This window comes from Heptranchias perlo, chromosome 16 (genome assembly GCF_035084215.1).
Source record: "Heptranchias perlo isolate sHepPer1 chromosome 16, sHepPer1.hap1, whole genome shotgun sequence".
NCBI classification, from domain to species: domain Eukaryota; kingdom Metazoa; phylum Chordata; class Chondrichthyes; order Hexanchiformes; family Hexanchidae; genus Heptranchias; species Heptranchias perlo.
The window spans coordinates 20738661-20763903 of NC_090340.1; the positions used below are offsets into that span (position 1 = coordinate 20738661).

The 25243-nt window shown below is 46.7% G+C and overlaps 1 protein-coding gene across 1 annotated transcript in view; it reads left to right on the forward strand.

The window, feature by feature from the left end:
* Window positions 1-25243, forward strand: part of lcat (lecithin-cholesterol acyltransferase) — a 70289-nt gene that overhangs the window by 2402 nt on the left and 42644 nt on the right. The window contains exons 2-3 of the mRNA XM_067997442.1: window positions 10449-10605; window positions 19025-19140. Of these exons, the coding sequence (XP_067853543.1) occupies window positions 10449-10605; window positions 19025-19140 (273 nt within the window). The remainder of the gene's footprint in view (window positions 1-10448; window positions 10606-19024; window positions 19141-25243) is intronic.

A 25243-nucleotide genomic window follows, 5' to 3' on the forward strand; every position in this document is an offset into this window, starting at 1 on the left:
TAAATAAGGAGACAAAAACTATATACAGTTCTCCAGGTGATGTCTCACCAAAGCCCTGTACAATTGTAGTAAGACCTCCTTACTTTTGTACTCCAACCCCCTTGCAATAAAGGCCAACATGCTATTTGCTCTCCTAATTGCCTGCTGTACCTGCATGCTAACTTTCTTGTACGAGGATACCCAAGTCTCTCTGAACACCAAATTTAATAGTTTCTCACCACTTAAAAAATATTCTGTTTTTCTATTCTTCCTACCAAAGTGAATAACCTCACATTTCCCCACATTATACTCCATCTGCCACCTTCTTGCCCACTCACTTAACCTGGCTATATCCCTTTGCAGACTCCTTGTGCCCTCCTCACAGATTACTTTCCCGCCTAGCTTTGTATCGTCAGCAAACTTGGATACATTACACTCGGTCCCTTCATCTAAGTCGTTAATATTGAGTGTAAATAGCTGAGGCCCAAGCACTGATCCTTGCGGTACCCCATTATTTACAGCCTGCCAGCCTGAAAATGACTCGTTTATCCCTACTCTCTGTTTTCTGTCCGTTAGCCAATCCTCTATTCATGCTAAATATGTTATCCCCAACCCCATGAGCCCTTATCTTGTGTAACAACCTTTTATGTGGCATCTTATTGAATACCTTTTGAAAATCCAAATATACCACATCCACTGGTTCCCCTTTATCTACCCTGCTAGTTACATCCTCAAAAAACTCTAATAGGTTTGTCAAACACGATTTTCCTTTCATAAAACCATGTTGACTCTGCCTAATCATATTATGAGTTTCTTAGTGCCCTGTTACCACTTCCTTAATAATGGATTCCAGTATTTTCACGACAACTGATGTCAGGCTAACTAGCCTGTACTTCCCTGTTTTCTCTCTCCTTCCTTTCTTGAATAGCGGGCTCATATTTGCTATCTTCCAATCCGTTGGGACCGTCCTAGAATCTAGGGGCCCGATGTTAGCAGGCCTGCGGGTTCCCAGCGGGGGGGGCGATCGGGCGCGTGGGTAACGCGCCCGGTGAAATGAGTGCGTCCCCCCGCGCGATCACAGGATAATTGAAGTCATTTACCTGTGGTTACGGGTTTGCCGCTGCTCAGCTGCGCGCCGGCGGCCTGCGCATGCTCAGTGACGTCTGAGTGATGGTGGAGCTCTATTTAAAGGGGCAGTCCACCAATGCTCCTCCTGCTGCAAACAAGAAGTAGCACACCATGGAGCACCCCAGGGGTAAGGCTGCCCCACGATTTTCTGACGACTCACTCCAGCTGCTGCTGGACGGGGTAAGGAGGAGGAGGGAGACGTTGTTCCCCAGCGACGGAAGGAAGTGCCCTGGCTCCGCCACCAGGAAGGCATGGGCGGAGGTGGCCGCGGAGGTTAGCAGCAGGGGCAACACCACAAGAACATGGATCCAGTGTCGCAAGAGATTCAATGACCTCACTAGGTCCGGCAAAGTGAGTACACTAACGCATTCTCCCACACTCCGTCTTCCACATCACCTCAAACACCTCACAACCCCTTCTGCACTGCCACCACAGCGCTCCCGCATCAATCCTCACAGCCACTCAACTATCATCCTCACCGTGCCTGCACGTACCCACCGTCCCTGTCCCCATTCGAACACTACCACACACCCCAATCCCCATACAATGGGATCGCCATGTGGCACACGCATCCTCCCATCCATCTCCCACACGCTCAACCCACCCACACCAATGCTTGAAGCGTCTCACAATGCAATCATCACTCAATCACGCATCTGTGTTTTGCCTTGATACCTTGGAGATCAGCCACACGCTGCATTGCCTGTCCGTGGCGGATGGCGAGGCTGGGGCTGCAGAAACGTCCGGTAACGGAAAGCTGACACTCAGCACTCATGATCGCGAATGATCTTAGCATCACTTGGCATCTGCCGCACCGCAACATTTGTCCACATGCCTGATATTGCCCTTTGTTCTCTTGCAGGGCCGTCTGCGAGCGCCGTGTCTGTGGAGGGCGATTCCTCAGAGGACATGCCGGTCTCTGAGGGTCCATCGTCACATATGAGCCAAGCATCCACTAGCGCAGATACACACACCTCGGTGGGTCCCCCTCCTCAATTAGTTGGGATTGCACATGGTGAGTCACCGCGCACATGTGAGCATGAGCAGACCCTGGTGGCAGGGGCAGCCGCGGAGGGTCCGCGTCGGTGGGAGCACTCTTCTCCAGGCTCTGCTCAGCCGGACCCAGATGCTGAACCCAGGGGGCCACCAGTCAAAAGGAGAGTCGTCGAGGGGCACCAGCACATTGCCGAGGTACTGGAAGAGGTGCCACGCGCACTCTACAATCGCACGGAGGATGGAGGAGTCCAACTCCTGCATGAGGGCAATGGTGGCACAAGTACAGGAGGGTATCGGCGGCATAGTGTCGCGGGTAGGTGCGGGAACGTCTGCGGTTGAGGAAAGGCTAGCCTCCCTCGAGCGTCACGCACAGCTCAACATTGAGTCCATCCAGGCCCTGACAACGGCTGTTCGGATTCAGGGTGAGCAACATTCTGCCGCCATAAACAGGCTGACAGATACATTAGAGGTGGCCTTGCAAGGTCTCACACAGGCCATCCAAACTGACGTCCAGCAGGGTGGAAGGAGTGATGTGGCCCTAGGCCATGAGAGGGAAGATGGTGAACGGGGTCATGGAAGTGGGGACGCTAATCAAAGTGCCCCCACATCTCACCCGTTGCCCCCCTCTCAACCAGTACCCGCAATGGTGCCTCCTCTCCAGGTGGCCGAGTCTGCCCCTGCACAGGTGCAGGAGGAGCAGTCTGTGGAGGTGCCCTCACGGGCACCGAAACCCAGGGGGCGTCGGCCCAAAGCATCTACCCGGTCAGGGCACGAACAAGAGCAACCTGCCACTACCTCTGCTGGAGCCACAGGGGTAGCACCACATAGGGGTTCCCGCAAACATAAGGCTAGGGTGTTATGAACACAAAGGGAATGCACCAGGGTGTATGACAATTTGTTATGTTTTTATTTATAGTCGTTTACTGCACATACACAATAAACACAATTGTTCTCACCACTACTGCCACCTCTTGTCCATTCTTGAGCGGCTTGTGCAATAGGTTCCTTTCGTGGGGCTAATCATGACGACGAACACCTGGTCCCACCCATTGGGTCACCCTACAGTGGGTGCAGGAGTACTGGCACCACTCTTCTGTGGAGGGGGCTGGTATGGCCGCTCCTCTGTGCACGTGATGAGGTCTGGACGCCTCAGACAGTCTGATGTTAGGAGAACCGTTGACATATGAGTGCCTCCCTGGCCTGACGAGCATCCAGGTGAGCCGGTGTTCGGCCCATGGGTCCTTCCTCCTCCTCTTGCTCCTCCTCCTCATCGTCGTCCTCAATATGGGTGGCGGATGTGCATGGGGCCTCCTCCAGCGGCACCCCTCTCTGTTGTGCCATGTTGTGCAGGGCACAGCAGACAACTATAATTCGTCCCACTCTGAGTGGCGTGTTTTGGAGCGCTCCCCCAGAACGATCAAGGCACCTGAAGCGCATCTTGAGCAGCCCTATAGCCTGCTCAATTGTACACCTGGTAGCAATGTGGCTGTCATTATATCGACGCTGCGGCTCGGTGATGGGGTTCCTCAGAGGTGTCATAAGCCACGTGTGCAGGGGATATCCCTTGTCGCCGAGGAGCCAGCCGTTGCCGGCGTTGGGTGCGTGGAAGAGGGGCGGGACGGTGGACTCCCTGAGGACGAAGGCATCGTGGCAGCTGCCAGGGTATCTGGCGCACACATGTAGGAATCTCTGGCGGTGGTCACAGATGAGCTGGGCGTTCATGGAGTGATACCCCTTCCTGTTGATGAACAGCCCTGGCTCATGTGGAGGTGCCCGTATTGCTATGTGGGTGCAATCGATTACACCCTGCACCCGTGGGAAGCCAGCCACAGCATGGAATCCAACCGCCCTCTCCATCTGGCTGCGGTCATCCATGGCGAAGTTGATGTAGGTCGAGGCCCTGTGGAACAACCCATCGGTGACCTGCCTTATGCACTTGTGTGCAGACGACTGAGAGACCCCGGTGATGTCCCCCGTGGCACCCTGGAAGGATCCGGAGGCGAAGAAGTTGAGGGCAGTGGTGACTTTGATGGCGACGGGTAAGAAGATGTTGCTTGGTCCATCCGGGAGCAGCTCGTCATTAAGGAGGCTGCAGATGTCGGCGCCTACCTGGCGACTGACTCTGAGCCTCCGTATGCACTGCTCCTCAGAGAGGTCCATGAAGCTGAGCCTCGGTCTGTGGACCCTGTGGCGAGGGTAGTGCCTCCTGCGACGCATCTCTCTCTGCGGTTGCCCTCCATCCTGCTGTGCAGGTGGATGGGCCACAGCACCGTGTTGTGGGGCTCCACGTGTCTGAGGCGGACGGCGTGGTCTGCGAGGCTGCTGAGGCTGGTGATGCTGTTCGTCCTCCGAGGAGGTCAGGGCGGCCCCCATCTGGCAGGTGTAGGTCTGAGGGGTTCTGCAAGGTCGGTAAGTGTGTCCTCGCACCGGGGTTGTGGTTCCACGTTGGTGAATCTTCTTGCTTGGAGGAGGGTGGTGGAGGGCAGGCGTTGCCCAATGTTACGGAGTGTCCTCCTGCGTTGGTGAAGGCTCTCCCCCCCCCCACCTGTGGAATGCACCTTGGCAGCTGCCACAGGCTGCTGGCTGCAACACATCCGTTTGAAGTGAGAGTGTTTCCCCCAGTATGGGAAACTGTCTCAGTTCAAGGTAAAATCCCACCCTTCCTAATAAAACAGCTCAATCAGGCCTGTAAACGACCTGAACGAGCAAGATAAATACTTACAAGTGGCATCCCGCTGGCTTTAATTGCCTGCGGGATTCCCACCTGTGGGGTCTGCGCGCGCAGGCTGGCGCGTCCGTGGGGAACCCGGAAGTGGGCGGGTTCGAGACGGGATCCGGTCCCGCTCTGGGATTCCCCGATTTTCGGGGCCCCCCCACCGAGAACGCACCCGATAGCGGGTGGTAAAATCAAGCCCTCGGACTTTTTGAGTGGCCAGAAATTGGAAAGGATTGGCCAGAAGCAGGAAAAGGAATTTCTGACGAATTGCTGGAGCAGTGCAGGAACTGAACATCGATTGCAAATTGGAGGTGTTGCTGCGTGAATTGAATGTGAGAATGGTTGCTCTGTTTGGGACTCCAGAACACATTCCCCAGGGGACAGTAGTTTAGCATGTTAGCTTGGAAGCTTCATTAAGGGTTGATATCACCCTCTGCATCTGTCCCCAGGTTTTGTGGACATTGTATGCAGTGTTGACCCAGGTGGTGGCCTGGATTAGTGCAATTGACACTAAGAGCCATATACACCATCCAGAGGACCTGGGAACAGTTGCAGAAGAAGATGCCATATCGCATGGTAGCTGCCAAGTTAAGGCTGCCCAACAGTGCCAGGTAGATGCCACAGAGTGTTGTCTCTCAGTCCATTAAACGTTTACTACTGGCCAAAACCAAGCTTTCACACAACTTTATAGCTCTTTCATTGTTTACCATGCATGCCCACACTCCTACAGGGCACACATTCAAGCAGCTACTTACATCTTAAAAGGGCTACACGTTCCAAATCATTGTAACACAACCTAGCATCATGATACATGGTCACTGCAGGTTGGACACATGCATGACTCTGTTGTTGTTCCTGTGCGAGGAGATGCAGGGTTGCCTTAATCTCAAAAGCACACACTGACAACCAATAGCCAGTCACCTCACTTACCATTCCCAATGGGAAGCACTTTGAGGCAGCATTAGCTCAAGTTCTAGGAGATGCACAACTCACGTTGTCACAAAGGGGGAAACAATGGGATAAGAATGAGTGATGACATATAGACTGACTTAATAAATTTGGTTGCACTTTATTTCATCTTTGCCCAAATCTCCCCAGCTGGAGTATTATGTCAAATTCTGGGCACCACACTTTAGAAAGGGTGTCAAGACTTTGGAGAAGGTGCACAGGAGATTACTAGGGATGTAGGACTTCAGTTATGTGGAGAGACTGGAGAAGCTGGGGTTGTTCTCCTTAGAGCAGAGAAGGTTAAGGGGAGATTTGATCGAGGTGTTCAAAATCATGAAGGGTTTTGACAGAGTAAATAAGGAGAAAGTGTTTTCAGTTGGAGAAGGGGCGGAAATCAAAGGACACAGATTTAACGTAATTGGCAAAAGGACCAGAGGCAAGATGAGGAAACATTATTTTACGTAGTTAGTTGTTCTGATCTGGAATGCACTGCCTGAAAGGGTGGTGGAAGCAGATTCAATAATAACTTTCAAAAGGGAATTGGATAAATACTTGAAGAGGAAACATTTGCAGGGCTTTGGGGAAAGGGCAGAGGTATGGGACTAATTGGATAGCTCTTTCAAAAAGCTGGTACAGGCATGATGGGCCGAATGGCCTTCTTCTGTGCTGTATCATTCTATGATACTATTCTGAATAATGTGTCAGCAAATCAAATCAAATGCATGTTAGTGGAGTTATGCAGAGAACATGGTGAGTGAAGGGTACCTGTCCATATGGATAGGACTGTTGGGTAAATCAGGCACTTAAGTGAATGTCTTCTGTATGAGGATTTTCAGCAGGGATATCTTCAGGGTCATTGTCATGGTCCAGCTCTGCCCTTGGCTGTGGGTGGGTTTCTCCTCCTCCTCCACCTGCTTCATGGTTGGGCTTTTCTGGATGCAAAAGATTGTAAAGTGTGCAGCAAACAACGATAATCTTGGTGATCCTATTGGAATTGTGCTGTGATACACCTACTGAACTGTCCAGGCATCCGAAGCTATGTGTCATGCTACCAATAGTGTGCTCTGTAATGATCCTGGTGGCTGCACGGGCCTGTTTGTGTCTTCGTTCATGGCAGTTGTGATGATGTCATGGACCAGGGCTGAAAGAAGGAGCCTTCAATCTCCCTGGAGCCACCCTTCCAGCCGACCTTCTCATTCAAATGACCCAGGCACCAAAGGTTCTCTGAAAATGAAGGAATTTGTCCTGGGAAGCTGGCATTGACCTGTATGGTCCTATGTGGCTGGTCACATTGCTGGAATCAAACCCTTTGCCAGTACCATCAGCAATGCCTTGGATTTTGGGGAACTCTGCGGTGTGAAAAAATTGCGCTGTTCTCCTGTTCGGCCGTCGGATTTCCATGAAAGAAGAAAAGGAAAGACTTGTGTTTATACAGCACATCTCATGACCTCAGGACGTCCCAAAGTGCTTTACAGCCAATGAAGTACTTTTGAATTGTAGTCACTGTTGTAATGTAGCAAACGCACCAGCCACTTCGTGTACAGCAAGGTCCCACAAACAGCAATGACCAGATAATTTAGTTTAGTGATGTTGATTGAGAGATAAATATTGGCCAGGACACCGGGGAGAACTCTCTGTTCTTTGAAATGGTGCCATGAGGTCTTTTGCGTCCACCTGAGAGGGCAGACGGGGCCTCAGAATGGCAGCACCTCCGACAGTGCAGCATTCCTGCAATACTGCTCTGGAGTGTCAGCCTAGATTTTGTGCACAAGTCTCTGGAGTGGGACCCACAACTTTCTGACTCAGAGGCGAGAGGGCTACACTGAATCACAGTTGAGCCATGGGGAAAATGATTACAGTATTTGTCGGATTGATTTTTGCTGCTGATGCCCAGCTTTGAACGAGCTGGAGGCATAGACGTTCGGGGCTGTGGCGACCTTTACTGCCACTGCCATCCCTTTGGTGAAAGTTGACTACAGGTGAGGCTCCAGCAGACGGCACAACTCTGTCACTGCCTCCCCGGTGAAGCAGAACCTGCAAAGGCAGTCGTCCTCAGACATTTCTTGATAGGGTCTGTACAAACAGCTGTGAGCCTGCCTCACCTTCCTCCTCCAAAAAACCCCTGGATCCTGATCTTGATTGTAGCAAACATTCAGCAATCAGAAATCCCAGCAAAAATGACATAATGATAAAAACAATCTACCTAAAAGATCTAAAATCCTGCAGTTCAAGCTTTAACAGCTGACTTGCCCAAAGTAGATTGCTGGCCATTCACTGACAATTTTGTATGAGTCAACTTAGATTGTGTGATTACTCATTTAAATACAATTTCCATGGATTTATGTATTAAATTGCCCTAAATGGAACATTAAGCACTGTCTGATTTGGGTGGAGATCCAGTTATGTGGATCTCGTCCTGTTTTCTTGGCTTCGCTCGTTCATTCTGCTTGCCTTTTGAACCAGCCCGCCAACTGGAAAATCGACCCTTCTCATATTATTATTGTCGAGTTGGACTTGATCCGAAAGTACCTCACAAATAAAAGTGTCATTCCCCTTTGTCCCTGAAGAAGTAAAAGGGAACTCGGCCAATGTCAACAGTAGACATCAGTTTTCCCGCTTGTAACAGACACGAAGTGGACGGCTCGCCTGGAATGTTTACTCAAAGATGTCAGGCCCGAGGCTTGCTCTGAAGTGGGCTAGGGCCTCATCTGCATAAAACCAGTGAGCTTTGGATGCTAATCTTTCAGAGCCCTGGAAAATTTGACCGGCCCGCGGGTAAGTCCTGAAGGGGTGGGGTGGGAGGTGGGGGGTGGGGGCGAGCAGGAGGGGGGACGTGCCAGGGCCGGCAACATTGCAGTGTTGCTCCTGCTCCTTCTGGCTCCACATCAGCACAGGAAAAAAACATTTTTACTTACATTTACTTCAGGGGCCTCCTGTGGTCCCTTTAAGGATGATTGATTAGGCCGCTGTAGACCCTGAAAAACTCCACCCAGTTTATGCCGAATTTGGCAGTAGTGTTTTAAAACAGCCATCAGGGCCTCAATTAGCATATTCAAGGGTCCTAATACTGGTTTTATGAATTGTAAACAATTTTACAACACCAAGTTATAGTCCAGCAATTTTATTTTAAATTCACAAGCTTTCGGAGGCTTCCTCCTTCCTCAGGTGAACGAAATGAAATCCTCGAAATGAAATCGCATTTATAAATCACAGAACAATGCTTGGTGATTACAGACAGTTTTTTCAACTGCCCGTTGCCAAGGCAATCAGTGTGCAGACAGACAGGTGTTACCTGCAAGGTCTCAGAATATACAAATCACCAGGTAACACCTGTCTGTCTGCACACTGATTGCCTTGGCAACGGGCAGTTGAAAAAACTGTCTGTAATCACCAAGCATTGTTCTGTGAATTATAAATGCGATTTCATTTCGAGGATTTCATTTCGTTCACCTGAGGAAGGAGGAAGCCTCCGAAAGCTTGTGAATTTAAAATAAAATTGTTGGACGATAACTTGGTGTTGTAAAATTGTTTACAATTGTCAACCCCAGTCCATCACCGGCATCTCCACATCATGGTTTTATGAAAGCATTTTGGCAGTCGGCACACTTTCAGAGGAAATCGAGAGTACGCAAAATCGTGCCCGATAATTGATCCCCCAACTCTAATTTTTTGTAAACAATTTTACAACACCAAGTTATAGTCCAGCAATTTTATTTTAAATTCACAAGCTTTCGGAGATTTTCTCCTTCCTCAGGCAAATGTTTCAAGAGCTCCTTGAAGCCTACGCATTTATACATATAGAACAATACATGGTGTTTACAGACTGCCCCTGCAACTGCCCGTTGCCAAGGCTCAAAATTTTTTGCTCAAAGAACAGGCGTGTTGAGGACCAATTTCCACCCCCCACCCCCCTCACCTCTGCACTGGTTTCAAAGTAAACTCTTCAACTTCCTGTTGTTTCTCAAATTCTCCCCCATGTTACCCAAATGGGACTTTGGGCCCTCAGCTCCACGTCAATGTTCTGAACAGTGTACTTCTGTACTGGGGTCAGTTTGGAGAGGAAACTAAAGGCTGTCTGATGGAATGGACTTTGAGGTTTTAAAGATGTTTTTGTGTATATGCTCTGGCTGCTGGTGGCACCGCTTCCCTTTGTTCTTTTAGTAACATGCAATGTAAGATATGTTGTGATGCTTTTCTTCTATTTTAAGATCTGGTGAAGAGCAGTTTTGATGCCCCTAATGGTCTGTTCACACTTTATACAATGTTGTATTTTTCTTGTCAGAATTGGGAGAGGAATGGTGCAATTGGTTGATAGTTGTTCCTGTTGTACAGCTGTTAAAGGCCAAGACCATTTTCATTCAGTTACCTCCCTCTTCCACTTTCTGAGAGGCCTGATGCATATTTTCCCCAGTCTGATAAGGTTGAATTTCAATTGCAATGAACAATGAGAGGTAGATTTTCAACTTGATATCCAGGCATACAAGAGGCGTGAGCGATCGGCTGTCCGTTACAGAAACCACCTGATGTTCAATTCCATTGTTGTGAATGGAGCTAAAAGTTGGGCGGTTTCTATAACGAGCAATGTCAGTTTTACACCCCCGGGTGGCTAGTTGAAAATCTACCTCAAGGTATTTTAGCTAAATGACTCGCAATGATCCTGTGATCTTTCTGTTTTGCCAAGTGCCAGGACATGTTGGAAATCGTCTGGAAGCCAAGCTGAACAAACCAGCTTCAGTCCACTGGCTGTGCATGAAGAGGACCAGTAAATACTTCACACTGTGGCTCAACCTGAACATGTTCCTGCCTGTTGGAATTGACTGCTGGATAGATAATATCAGGTAATACAATTTCGCCATGGCACTGCCAGTGTCTCCCTTAGTAACCTGTCTTATCATGGTGCAGCCTGTCACGCCAGAATTTACTTGTAAGCTGTGCAATTTGGGGGTTTGCCTGTGCACAGATTTCAGAATGACTTTCTGACATCTGGGAATGAACATCTGGAATTCTTTATTCAGATTAAAAGCTGTAAGTCACTCTGTGAATGGAGCATTAACTGAAATCTCTACGGCACGTCTGAGCATTCAGCCAGTACTGAATTTGCACGCTGTTGCTTCCTCTAGATTGGCATTGACAGATGGCAGTGGTTTCAGTGATGGGTATTCTCGGTGCTGGCATGGATTAACCAACAGGGGACTCTTCGAGCTGGACTAGAAACTATACTCATTCCTACTCCCTCTTTCTCATTCTCTTATACTTGCTTTTCTGCCCTTTTTCTTAAGTGAGTGTGCAGTTGTACAGGAACAAGACATCCAGAGATTCATTCCACTGGCAGTCCCTTCAATGTGGCAGAAGTCGAGATGCAGCTCAATAAGCAGGAAGGAGGCCCTCTACTCTGCCTTGAAAAAGTTGCCATGTTTTTCCACGTCCAAGACCAGACTTAGGGTAGGATATGGATGAGGTTTGGAGTGGGAACACGTGTTGACTTCTGATAATTGATTTCTCCAAACGTAAGCTACAGGCAGGGAGCAGCACCCACTGGGAACGTATGTCAGGAAATCATAGCGATGCTCCCACAATTTTCCATCTGTAATTTCCCCACTGGTAGCTTCCATTTGGAAAATTGTCCCTCTGATATTTTCTTTATTGATGATCAAAATTAATAACCCATGCCTCCAGATTCGTAGATACAGAAGTGGAAAAAATGGATTTCTAACTCAAAAAGAGTCCAGTTCACATTTTAGAATTTTCCGGACAGCTTACTCAAAATACAGATCACCCAGTCCAAAAACAGACTGTCTGATCCAAAACAGGCAGGTGGCAACTCTATCTGTGAATCAAAAGAGCATCCATGTGACATTGTCCAATTCCCATTCCAGTCACAGTTGTAGCCTCTCCAAGTGATACTGTCAATTAGTAAATTAAAGAAAGAACCTCTCAAGTCTTCAGAATGTCCCAAAATGCTTCACAGCCAATTAATTGTTTTTGAGCTGCAGTCACTGATACTTAGGTAAACGTAGCAGCCAATCTGTGCACAGCAAGCTCCCACAAACAGCAAGTGAGATGAGTGACTAGTTAATCTGTTTTAGGTGCTATTGGATGAGGATGGAATGTTGTCCAGGGCACTGGGAGAGCTCTCTGTTCTTCTTCGAATAATGCCCTGGGATCATTCTTGGGGTAGTTTTGTGCTTGGACCTGTGCCCACTAAGAACAGAGATCACCACATCATCACTAAGAACTCAGCTGAGACTGCCCAAACACATTTCATGTAGGACCTTTCCAGCCAGCAGACATGGGAGACTTTCTTCCCATCAGTCTGGACTGGATTTGAACCCAGTTCCCAGAGGTGAAAAAAGGTGTCTCACCTCAACACCCCAGAACAGGCCTTTGGCTTAGTGGTAGCACTCCTGCCTCTGAATCAGAAGATGCAGGGTTTGAACCCTGCTCCAGATAGTCCGGGCGAGTGGAGACCAGAGCTCCGGCTATGAATTCTGAGTTGACATTCAGTGGGATACTCCTGTCCGGTGGGTGTGGGTGGTCCCCTCTCATCATTTTTATTGTGGGAGTCCATAAAACCCTCCCACTATATAGGACCAACCAACCTATCGGCTGGTATAAAGACGGTTATGGCCGTAGATGGAACCTGTCAGATGGTTAATCAGCCTGCGAATCCTTTTACAACTTCACACTGTTCTCCGAGGGAAGAGAGTGAAGATATGAAAACAACAACATCACCACCCAATCCCATTTAGGGTGACTCTATTGGGTTTAGGTCCTACCATCAAAGTAAACTAGGAGATCCTGGATGTGCAGAAAGAAATTTGACTTAAAAGAATTAAAGGATATAGAGAAGGTATAACGGGTTATATATTACCAAGAAAAATTAGTAGAATTAAAATAAAAATAAGAAAGGGAATGGGGAAGGGGAAGAGCAGAAGTACCTGAATCTTTTTTTATTTTTTATTTTAGCTATTATAGAGTTAATATTGCAATATTAGAGTTTCTACAGCCATCCGAGTATTTTTATTACTGACCAGTGGCACATTATAAAGGAGCAAAGGAGAGAGAGAGCAGCCCAGAGAAAATGCAGGAATCCCCTCCAGCGACTCAGTGTAAGGGAGCAAAGGAGAGAGAGAGAGAGAGAGAGCAGCCCAGAGAAAGTGCAGGAATCCCCCCCAGCGACTCAGTGTAAGGGAGCAAAGGAGAGAGAGAGAGAGAGAGAGCAGCCCAGAGAAAGTGCAGGAATCCCCTCCAGCGACTCAGTGTAAGGGAGCAAAGGAGAGAGAGAGAGAGAGCAGCCCAGAGAAAGTGCAGGAATCCCCTCCAGCGACTCAGTGTAAAGGAGCAAAGGAGAGAGAGAGAGAGAGCAGCCCAGAGAAAGTGCAGGAATCCCCTCCAGCGACTCAGTGTAAAGGAGCAAAGGAGAGAGAGAGAGAGAGAGAGCAGCCCAGAGAAAGTGCAGGAATCCCCTCCAGCGACTCAGTGTAAAGGAGCAAAGGAGAGAGAGAGAGAGAGAGAGAGCAGAGAAAGTGCAGGAATCCTCCCCAGCGACTCAGTGTAAGGGAGCAAAGGAGAGAGAGAGAGAGAGAGAGCAGCCCAGAGAAAGTGCAGGAATCCCCCCCAGCGACTCAGTGTAAGGGAGCAAAGGAGAGAGAGAGAGAGAGAGAGAGCAGCCCAGAGAAAGTGCAGGAATCCCCTCCAGCGACTCAGTGTAAAGGAGCAAAGGAGAGAGAGAGAGAGAGAGAGCAGCCCAGAGAAAGCGCAGGAATCCTCCCCAGCGACTCAGTGTAAGGGAGCAAAGGAGAGAGAGAGAGAGAGAGAGAGCAGCCCAGAGAAAGTGCAGGAATCCCCTCCAGCGACTCAGTGTAAAGGAGCAAAGGAGAGAGAGAGAGAGAGAGAGCAGCCCAGAGAAAGTGCAGGAATCCTCCCCAGCGACTCAGTGTAAAGGAGCAAAGGAGAGAGAGAGAGAGAGAGAGCAGCCCAGAGAAAGTGCAGGAATCCTCCCCAGCGACTCAGTGTAAGGGAGCAAAGGAGAGAGAGAGAGAGAGAGAGAGCAGCCCAGAGAAAGTGCAGGAATCCCCCCCAGCGACTCAGTGTAAAGGAGCAAAGGAGAGAGAGAGAGAGAGCAGCTCAGAGAAAGTGCAGGAATCCCCTCCAGCGACTCAGTGTAAGGGAGCAAAGGAGAGAGAGAGAGAGAGAGAGAGCAGCCCAGAGAAAGTGCAGGAATCCTCCCCAGCGACTCAGTGTAAAGGAGCAAAGGAGAGAGAGAGAGAGAGAGCAGCCCAGAGAAAGTGCAGGAATCCCCTCCAGCGACTCAGTGTAAAGGAGCAAAGGAGAGAGAGAGAGAGAGAGAGCAGCCCAGAGAAAGTGCAGGAATCCCCCCCAGCGACTCAGTGTAAGGGAGCAAAGGAGAGAGAGAGAGAGAGCAGCCCAGAGAAAGTGCAGGAATCCCCTCCAGCGACTCAGTGTAAAGGAGCAAAGGAGAGAGAGAGAGAGAGAGAGCAGCCCAGAGAAAGTGCAGGAATCCCCTCCAGCGACTCAGTGTAAGGGAGCAAAGGAGAGAGAGAGAGAGAGAGAGCAGCCCAGAGAAAGTGCAGGAATCCCCTCCAGCGACTCAGTGTAAAGGAGCAAAGGAGAGAGAGAGAGAGAGAGAGAGAGCAGCCCAGAGAAAGCGCGGGACTCCGCCCAGTGCCCGGTATAAAGGAGGAGTGAAGAGACAGCAGTGCAGAGAAAGCGCGGGATTCCGCCCAGTGCCCGGTATAAAGGAGGAGCGGAGAGAGAGCAGCGCAGAGAAAGCGCGGGACTCCGCCCAGTGCCCGGTATAAAGGAGGAGTGAAGAGACAGCAGTGCAGAGAAAGTGCGGGACTCCGCCCAGTGCCCGGTATAAAGGAGGAGTGAAGAGACAGCAGTGCAGAGAAAGTGCGGGACTCCGCCCAGTGCCCGGTATAAAGGAGGAGTGAAGAGACAGCAGTGCAGAGAAAGTGCGGGACTCCGCCCAGTGCCCGGTATAAAGGAGGAGTGAAGAGACAGCAGTGCAGAGAAAGTGCGGGACTCCGCCCAGTGCCCGGTATAAAGGAGGAGTGAAGAGACAGCAGTGCAGAGAAAGTGCGGGACTCCGCCCAGTGCCCGGTATAAAGGAGGAGTGAAGAGACAGCAGTGCAGAGAAAGTGCGGGACTCCGCCCAGTGCCCGGTATAAAGGAGGAGTGAAGCGGGGAGTCTGAAACAGACAGAGAAAAAAATAACCAAAAAGTGACGTCACAAAACATGGCAGAGTGGTGAGAGTAAGTTACAGGTAAGTATTTTGTTTTCTGATTGGTGGTTAGTGTTAAGTTAGTGTATGTATTTAGTTTATTGGTTAAGTGTATTGGTGGTTAGTGTAAATGGCTGCAGGGGAGTGGTTTGAACTAGGAACCTATAACTTGCTAATACTTATTAACTTAATAACTTAAACTAGATAAATTAATGAGTTTAAAAAAAGCTAAAAATAAACCAAGTGAAGTAATTACATAAAGAGCTATAAATTGGGCTGCGTAGTGCCAGTTTTGTAGGCCCTACATGGCTTCCCAAGGACCCAAAATGGCGCACACTTCTAACGATGTGACATGCACCGGACGCCATCTTGGTAAAGGTGTTTGCGCATGTGCAGATAATGAACGTCGGCATCGTGTAAAGTAGAGAGAATATGGGGTAGATCAGTGTGCAATGCTGATTTAAAGGGACAGATGTGATTTTGGAACTCACGCTCCAGCCAATGCACTGTTTAACCTCGCACAACTGAACAGGTCGTAAACAGCATGGAGGACTCCTCACCAGCACTATTTAAAGGGATTAAGCAGGAGTTACAGGTTAGTTGCTGGATTATTGCTTCTGGCTGCTGATGCATTTTTACCTGTTTTTGGAGGTCTCCCATACTTGAATACCAGGACTGGGGGACATAGCCTACAAATTAGAGCCAGGACTTGCAGGAGTGAAGTTAGGAAACACTTCTACACGTAAAGGGTGGTAGAAGTTTGGAACTCTCTTCCGCAAACAGCAGTTGATGCTAGCTCAATTGTTAATTTTAAATCTGAGACTGATAGATTTTTGTTAACCAAGGGTATTAAGGGATATGGGGCTACGGCGGGGATATAGAGTTAGGTCACAGATCAAGCATGATCTCATTGAATGGCAGAACTGGCTCGATGGGCTAAATGGCCTACTCCTGTTCCTATCTTCCTATATTCCTATAATAAAGTTTCAATACTCTACAGGGAGTGGGCTGGCTAGCTGACAGACAACAGCAACGGCACTGGGGGAATGGCAGTGATGGGACAGGAATGCTGTCATCCTGAGAGAGGACAGCAGGCTCTGTTCCATGGAGCCACTGCCACTTGCTGCCTCCTGTTATGCACCACCTTCTCCTGCAAGAAAGCGGGACGTGTGTCGGTGAGTGTCCTGCAAGATGTTTGGGTGATGTTCCTGTCATGGTTGAATAGTGTGTGTGACCTGTGAGTTGTGGGTGGGTGGCTTGCAACAGTGGTAATGTGTGAGGGTAAGAGGAAGCATCTGGTTGGAAGACTTGAGTACTGATGGAAAGAGTTTGTTGGTATGTGGGTGATGGGGGTTTTAGTGAGTGGTGCAGTTGGTAGGAGACACCACTTGACAGTTGACCTCACTCACCTTGACCATTCGTGTCAAAGCTTTGAGCTTCTTCCTGCTCTGCATCCATGTTCGCGGTGCTACGCGCCTGGCATTGACTGCGTCCTCTATTGATTCCCATTGCCTCAGGAGCATATGCCTGGGGGGCCTTTTGCCTCCCTGTGGATATAGGATGCCCCTCCTTCCTTCTGTTCACCTCTTGCACCAAGGCCTCTGGTGCATCATCAGAGAACCTTGGTGCACACTCTCTCGTAGGCCTGGTACAAACTCAGATCAGCAGTTTGGTGAGGTCTGGCGTGCAGATTGGAGGATGTGGAATTTAGTAGTGCACAACCTTTATTCAATGTTTTGACATAACTCAACAGGGATGGGACGGGACCCCAAAAACTTTAATAGGGATGGGACAGGACCCCAAAAACTTTAATTAAGTAAATAAATAAAACAAGGTTAGATAGAGATGGCGTGAGCCCAGGCAACCACCTCTGCACAACTTGAGGAACTTCAGCTCAGAGTTGTTGAGCTGGAGTCTGAGCTGCAGACATTGCGATGCATCAGGGAGGGGGAGAGTTATTTGGACACTTTGACCCAGGAGGCAGTCTCACCCCTTAGGTTAGGTAGTGGTTTAGATTTAGTTACTGGTCAGGGACAGGAGGATGTGACTGCGAGTCAGGCAGGTAAGGGGACCCCAGATGCAGTGGCAGAGGAGCCTCAGCCTTTGACCTTGTCCAACAGGTACGAGGTACTTGCTACCTGTGTGGATGAGAACAAAGACTGCAGGGGGGACCGTGGTACAGGAGGCCATTCAAGTGGGAGGAGCAAAAAAGGAATGTGGTAGTGTTAGGGGATTGTATAGGCAGGGGGATGAATAGTGTTCTCTGCAGCCGCAACCGGGAATCCTGAAGGCTGTGTTGCCTGCCCAGTGTCAGGGTTAAGGATATCTCCTTGTGGCTGGAGAGGAACCTGAAGGATGAGGGGAACCAACGACATAGGTAGAACTAGGAATGAGGATCTGCTGAGGGAGTTTGGGGAGCTAGGGTCCAAATTAAAAAGCAGAACCTCAAAGGTAATAATCTCTGGATTACTTCCTGAGCCACGCGCAAATTGGCAAAGGGACAAACAGATTCGATGGTTAAATGCATGGCTGAAAAAGTGGTGTGGGAAGCAGGGGGTTCAATTCATGGGACAGTGGCACCAATACAGGGGAAAGAGGGAGCTACTCTGTTGGGATGGGCTCCACTTAAACTGGGCTGGGACGAATCAAATAACTAGGACAGTCGATCGGGCTTTAAACTAATAAGGGGGGGGGGGGAAGGGTTCAGGTAAGGGTAAATTTATGTCTAAAGAGAAAAGTCAAGGCTGTCGAGTAGAGTAGCTATGGGTGGAGCTAAGAAATAATAAGGGGCAGAAAACACTGCTGGGTGTAGTTTATATACCCTCTAACAGTGGTTATAGTGTTGGACAGAGCATAAGTCGGGAAATTAGAGGAGCATGTAACAAGGGTAATGCAATAATCGTGGGGGACTTTAATCTTCATATAGACTGGGCAAATCAAATTGGCAAAAGTGTTTTGGAAGATGAGTTCATGGAATGCATTCGAGACAGTTTTTTAGAACAATATGTCAAGGAGCCAACTAGGGAACAGACTATTTTAGATCTAATATTGTGTAATGAGACAGGGTTAATTAGTAATCTTATAGTTAAGGATCCTCTGGGGCAGAGTGATCATAATATAATAGAATTTCATATTGAGTTTGCGAGTGATGTAGTTAAGTCCGAAACTAGGGTCTCAAATTTAAACAAAACCAATTCCGTAGGTATAAGGGGCGCGTTGGCTAAAGTTGGGCAATAAATGCTGACCTTGCCAGCGAAGCCCACATCCCATGAATGAATAAATTTTAAAAAGTAGATTGGGAAATTAGATTAAAAGATATGACAGTAGATAAGCAATGGCAAACATTAAAAAAATATACTTGCCTTAGAGGCAGTGCAACAAAGGTTCACTAGATTGATTCCTGGGATGAGAGGGTTGTCCCATGAGGAGAGATTGAGTAAAATGGGCCTATACTCTCTGGAGTTTAGAAGAATGAGAGGTGATCTCATTGAAATGTATAAAATTCTTAGAGGGGTTGACAGGGTAGATGCTGAGAGGCTGTTTCCCCTGGCTGGAGAGTCTAGAGCCAGAGGTCATAGTCCCAAGATAAGAGGTCGGCCATTTAGGACTGAGATGAGGGAAAATTTCTTCACTCAGAGGGTTGTGAATATTTGGAATTCTCTACCCCAGAGGATTGTGGATGCTGAGTCGTTGAGTATATTCAAGGCTGAGATCGATAGATTTTTGGACACTAAGGGAATCAAGGGATAAGCGGAGTTGAGGTCGAAGATCAGCCATGATCTTATTGAATGGCGGAGCAGACTCGAGGGGCTGTATGGCCTACTCCTGCTTCTATTTCTTATGTTCTTGTGTAGTACTGTTTGTTTCAGTGTGCTGAGCAGAAAGCCTTCTTAATAAACTGCACACGATGGAACAGATAAGTCACTTCTGCTGAGGATCACATGCAGTTTGTTTTAATGCGTTAATATTTCATTTTTTTTAGCATTTGACACAATTGAATCTTTCTTAGACTTGTTTACAACCAGACAACACAGAGAACGTCCAACGCACCTGGGGTGGAGACCCGAGTTCCTGGTTTTGGGAAGACCTACTCCGTGGAATATCTGGATCCTTTGAAACTAGCAGGTTTGGTTGGGAAAGCTGGTAAACGTCGTAATTTTTCTAAACTTTCCTCCTGTGATCAGTGCACCTTGAACTCTGTAACTCTGGAGTCAAACAGTGTGCTGTAGAATAATGGATCCACTGCAAAGAAAGAAAGAACTTGCATTTATATAGCGCCTTTCACGACCTCAGGATGTCCCAAAGCGCTTTACAGCCAATGAAATCTTTTTTTGAAGTATAGTCACTGTTGTAATGTAGGAAACGCGGCAGCCAATTTGCGCACAGCAAGGTCCCACAAACAGTAATGTGATAATGACCAGATAATCTGTTCCAACTTGTTAGTTTTCCTTTCTTTATCTAAACCAGACTTTTCTGATTCTTATCTCACTCCAGAGTTAGATTTCTGCTTCTTTCACTGGGTTAGCATTTACTCTCCTGTCCGCCATTCCTCATAGGTCAGCTCTTCTCCACTTTTCCAACATTCAGTATTCGAACTCATCCTCATTGTAATAGATAAGATTTAACTCCAAACTGCAGCTACGGAATTCTGGTCTCCTTACCATCCTGTATCTGGTGCAATCGCAGTATGTGTAGTCCCTTAGACAACCCCACTCTGATCATATTCCTTTTGTATCCGACAGGTGTAGGCCATTCAGCCCCTCAAGCCTGTTCTTAACTCCATTTCTCCGCTTTGGTTCAATATCCTTACCAAACAAAAATCTGTCAATCTCAGTTTTGAAATTTTCAGTTGCCCCCTAGCCTCAACAGCTTTTTGTGGGAGAAAGTTCCAGATTTCCACTACCTTTTGTTTGAAGAAGTGCTTCCTGACGTCACCCCTGAGCGGCCCAGCTCTAATTTTAAGGTTATGCCTGTTGTTCTGGATTCCCCCACCAGATGAAATAGTTGCTTTCTATCGACCCTATCAAATCCTTTAATCATCTTAAACACCTTAATTAGACCACCCCCCAATCCTCGAGACTCAAGGGAATACAAGCCTAGTCTATGAAACCTGTCTTCATAATTTAAAAAACTAAACTCTGGTATCATTCTGGTGAGTCTGCACTGCACCCCCTCCAAGACCAATATGTCCTTCCTGAGGTGTGGTGCCAATTCAGAGAAGAAAAATACGTCAAAGGATGGCTTTTGGATGACAAAGCCTACCCCCCTGCTCCCATAGATAGCGACCACACTAGGAGTTGCTTACCAGCAGCCAGAAGGCACATGCCTCCATAGGTGGTCATCGAGAGGACCATCGGGGTCCAAAAGGTATGCTGTGACTGGCTGGATGGTCAGGAGGGGCTCTGCAGCATGCTCCAGATCATTAGCCTGCTGTGCCCTGCACAACGTCGCCATACAAAAAGGGCTGGACTTTGACATCACTAGTGCCGAGAACATTGGAGCCAGAACTACATGGAGAAGAGAGTCACGATCACCTGCCCTCAGGATACTCCTCAGTGACTGCTGCAAGGGGCATCAGACCACACCTCATCACTGAAGTTTTCTGTGTGATGCAGTCTACCTTTGGCACCAGATCCTTACCTCCTTCTCGACCACTTTCAGTTCCTCAATCCAGTACCCATTCTACAACATGACCACTCATCGGCCCTCTTTGCCCCTACGTGACTGTTCCAATAATCATCACCTGAGTGAATAAATGAACACCAAATAAGTGCACCCTTTCCTATGTGACTCTAACCTCCATGAAGAACAATGCGCAGTGCACATTCTATTGTATTTCAATGAAGCGCAAAGCGAACAGGAGCCAACCTACTCTTTCTTAACACTGTTAGTTGCCGTACATCCTCATACACTGACCTCAGAGCCTGCATGTAGGTACGATGTTCCTCGATCATCCAACTTTCCAGGTGAGTACCCATGTGTTCTGTGTTCCATGGCTACGAAACCACCAGGCAGCCTTCTCCTCAGCCTCTTCTCTGAAGGTGGCATATTCTCACCCAATACCCAATCCTCCACCTCCCTCGTGCTCTGTGAATTACCTGGTGAAAAATCCTCACTAATACTCTCGAATTCCATTCCCCCGATGTGAAAGTATTTGAACTGGTCCTGCAGGATGTCTCTGCAGGAACTCGTGGATAGGCTAGAGTTGGACTTCATCTCCCTCTTCTTCACCATCACCATTATTAGGCCCATGTTTTGCTGTTTATTAACTCCATGTGTTGCTGTTTATTAACTCCATGTTTTGCTGTTTATTAACTCCATGTTTTGCTGTTTATTAACTCCATGTTTTGCTGTTTATTAACTCCATGTTTTGCTGTTTATTAACTCCATGTTTTGCTGTTTATTAGGCCCATGTTTTGCTGTTTATTACGCCCATGTTTTGCTGTTTATTACGCCCATGTTTTGCTGTTTATTAGGCCCATGTTTTGCGGTTTATTAGGCCCATGTTTTGCTGTTTATTCGGTCTATGTTTTCCTGTTTATTAACTCCATGTTTTCCTGTTTTCTGGGTCCTTGTTTTGCTGTTTATTGGCTCCATGTTTACTGTTTATTGGGTCCATGATTTGCTGTTTATTGGGTCCTTGTTTTGCTGTTTATTGGGTCCATGTTTTGCTGTTTATTGGGTCCTTGTTTTGCTGTTTATTGGGTCCATGTTTTGCAGTTTATTGGGTCCTTGTTTTGCTGTTTATTGGCTCCATGTTTACTGTTTATTGGGTCCATGATTTGCTGTTTATTGGGTCCTTGTTTTGCTGTTTATTGGGTCCATGTTTTGCTGTTTATTAGGCCCATGTTTTGCTGTTTATTGGGCCCGTGTTTTGCTGTTTATTAGGCCCATGTTTTACTGTTTATTAGGCCCATGTTTTGCTGTTTATTAGGTCCATGTTTTGCTGTTTATTAGGTCCATGTTTTGCTGATTATTAGGCCCATGCTTTGCTGATTATTAGGCCCATGTTTTGCTGTTTATTAGGCCCATGTTTTGCTGTTTATTAGGCCCATGTTTTGCTGTTTATTAGGCCCGTGTTTTGCTGTTTATTAGGCCCATGTTTTCCTGTTTATTAGGCCCATGTTTTCCTGTTTATTAGGCCCATGTTTTGCTGTTTATTAGGCCCATGTTTTGCTGTTTATTAGGTCCATGTTTTGCTGATTATTAGGCCCATGTTTTGCTGATTATTAGGCCCATGTTTTGCTGTTTATTAGGTCCATGTTTTGCTGATTATTAGGCCCATGTTTTGCTGTTTATTAGGTCCATGTTTTGCTGATTATTAGGCCCATGTTTTGCTGAATATTCGTTCCATGTTTTGCTGATTATTAGGCCCATGTTTTGCTGATTATTCGGTCCATGTTTTGCTGTTTATTGGGTCCTTGTTTTGCTGTTTCTTCGTTCCATGTTTTGCTGATTATTAGGCCCATGTTTTGCTGATTATTAGGCCCATGTTTTGCTGATTATTCGGTCCATGTTTTGCTGATTATTAGGCCCATGTTTTGCTGATTATTAGGCCCATGTTTTGCTGATTATTCGGTCCATGTTTTGCTGTTTATTAGGCCCATGTTTTGCTGTTTATTAGGCCCATGTTTTGCTGATTATTCGTTCCATGTTTTGCTGATTATTAGGCCCATGTTTTGCTGATTATTAGGTCCATGTTTTGCTGATTATTAGGCCCATGTTTTGCTGATTATTAGGCCCATGTTTTGCTGATTATTAGGCCCATGTTTTGCTGATTATTCGTTCCATGTTTTGCTGATTATTCGTTCCATGTTTTGCTGATTATTAGGCCCATGTTTTGCTGATTATTAGGTCCATGTTTTGCTGATTATTAGGCCCATGTTTTGCTGATTATTAGGCCCATGTTTTGCTGATTATTCGTTCCATGTTTTGCTGATTATTCGTTCCATGTTTTGCTGATTATTAGGCCCATGTTTTGCTGATTATTAGGCCCATGTTTTGCTGATTATTCGTTCCATGTTTTGCTGATTATTCGTTCCATGTTTTGCTGATTATTAGGCCCATGTTTTGCTGATTATTCGTTCCATGTTTTGCTGATTATTAGGCCCATGTTTTGCTGATTATTAGGCCCATGTTTTGCTGTTTATTCGGTCCATGTTTTGCTGATTATTAGGCCCATGTTTTGCTGTTTATTAGGCCCATGTTTTGCTGATTATTCGTTCCATGTTTTGCTGATTATTAGGCCCATGTTTTGCTGATTATTAGGTCCATGTTTTGCTGATTATTAGGCCCATGTTTTGCTGATTATTAGGCCCATGTTTTGCTGATTATTAGGCCCATGTTTTGCTGATTATTCGTTCCATGTTTTGCTGATTATTCGTTCCATGTTTTGCTGATTATTAGGCCCATGTTTTGCTGATTATTAGGTCCATGTTTTGCTGATTATTAGGCCCATGTTTTGCTGATTATTAGGCCCATGTTTTGCTGATTATTCGTTCCATGTTTTGCTGATTATTCGTTCCATGTTTTGCTGATTATTAGGCCCATGTTTTGCTGATTATTAGGCCCATGTTTTGCTGATTATTAGGCCCATGTTTTGCTGATTATTAGGCCCATGTTTTGCTGATTATTCGTTCCATGTTTTGCTGATTATTCGTTCCATGTTTTGCTGATTATTAGGCCCATGTTTTGCTGATTATTAGGCCCATGTTTTGCTGTTTATTCGGTCCATGTTTTGCTGATTATTAGGCCCATGTTTTGCTGATTATTAGGCCCATGTTTTGCTGTTTATTCGGTCCATGTTTTGCTGATTATTAGGCCCATGTTTTGCTGATTATTAGGCCCATGTTTTGCTGATTATTAGGCCCATGTTTTGCTGATTATTAGGCCCATGTTTTGCTGATTATTAGGCCCGTGTCTTGCTGTTTATTAGGCCCATGTTTTACTGTTTATTCGGCCCATGTTTTGCTGTTTATTCGGTCCATGTTTTGCTGTTTATTAGGTCCATGTTTTGCTGTTTATTAGGTCCATGTTTTGCTGTTTATTAGGCCCATGTTTTCCTGTTTATTCGGCCCATGTTTTGCTGTTTATTAGGCCCATGTTTTACTGTTTATTAGGCCCATGTTTTCCTGTTTATTAGGCCCATGTTTTACTGTTTATTAGGCCCATGTTTTGCTGATTATTAGGCCCATGTTTTGCTGTTTATTAGGCCCATGTTTTGCTGTTTATTAGGGCCATGTTTTGCTGATTATTAGGCCCATGTTTTGGTGTTTATTAGGTCCATGTTTTGCTGATTATTAGGCCCATGTTTTGCTGTTTATTAGGTCCATGTTTTGCTGATTATTAGGCCCATGTTTTGCTGTTTATTCGGCCCATATTTTGCTGTTTATTAGACCCATGTTTTCCTGTTTATTAGGTCCATGTTTTGCTGATTATTAGGCCCATGTTTTGCTGATTATTAGGCCCACGTTTTCCTGTTTATTAGGCCCATGTTTTGCTGATTATTAGGCCCATGTTTTCCTGTTTATTAGGTCCATGTTTTGCTGATTATTAGGCCCATGTTTTGCTGATTATTAGGCCCATGTTTTCTTGTTTATTAGGCCCATGTTTTGCTGATTATTAGGCCCATGTTTTCCTGTTTATTAGGCCCATGTTTTGCTGTTTATTAGGTCCATGTTTTGCTGTTTATTAGGTCCGTGTTTTGCTGTTTATTAGGTCCATGTTTTGCTGTTTATTAGGCACATGTTTTGCTGTTTATTAGGCCCATGTTTTGCTGATTATTAGGCCCATGTTTTCTTGTTTATTAGGCCCATGTTTTGCTGATTATTAGGCCCATGTTTTCCTGTTTATTAGGCCCATGTTTTGCTGATTATTAGGTCCATGTTTTGCTGTTTATTAGGCACATGTTTTGCTGTTTATTAGGCCCATGTTTTGCTGATTATTAGGCCCATGTTTTCCTGTTTATTAGGCCCATGTTTTGCTGTTTATTAGGCCCATGTTTTGCTGTTTATTAGGTCCATGTTTTGCTGATTATTAGGCCTATGTTTTGCTGTTTATTAGGCCCATGATTTGCTGTTTATTAGGCCCATGTTTTGCTGTTTATTAGGCCCATGTTTTGCTGTTTATTAGGCCCATGTTTTGCTGTTTATTAGGTCCATGTTTTGCTGATTATTAGGCCTATGTTTTGCTGTTTATTAGGCCCATGTTTTGCTGTTTATTAGGTCCA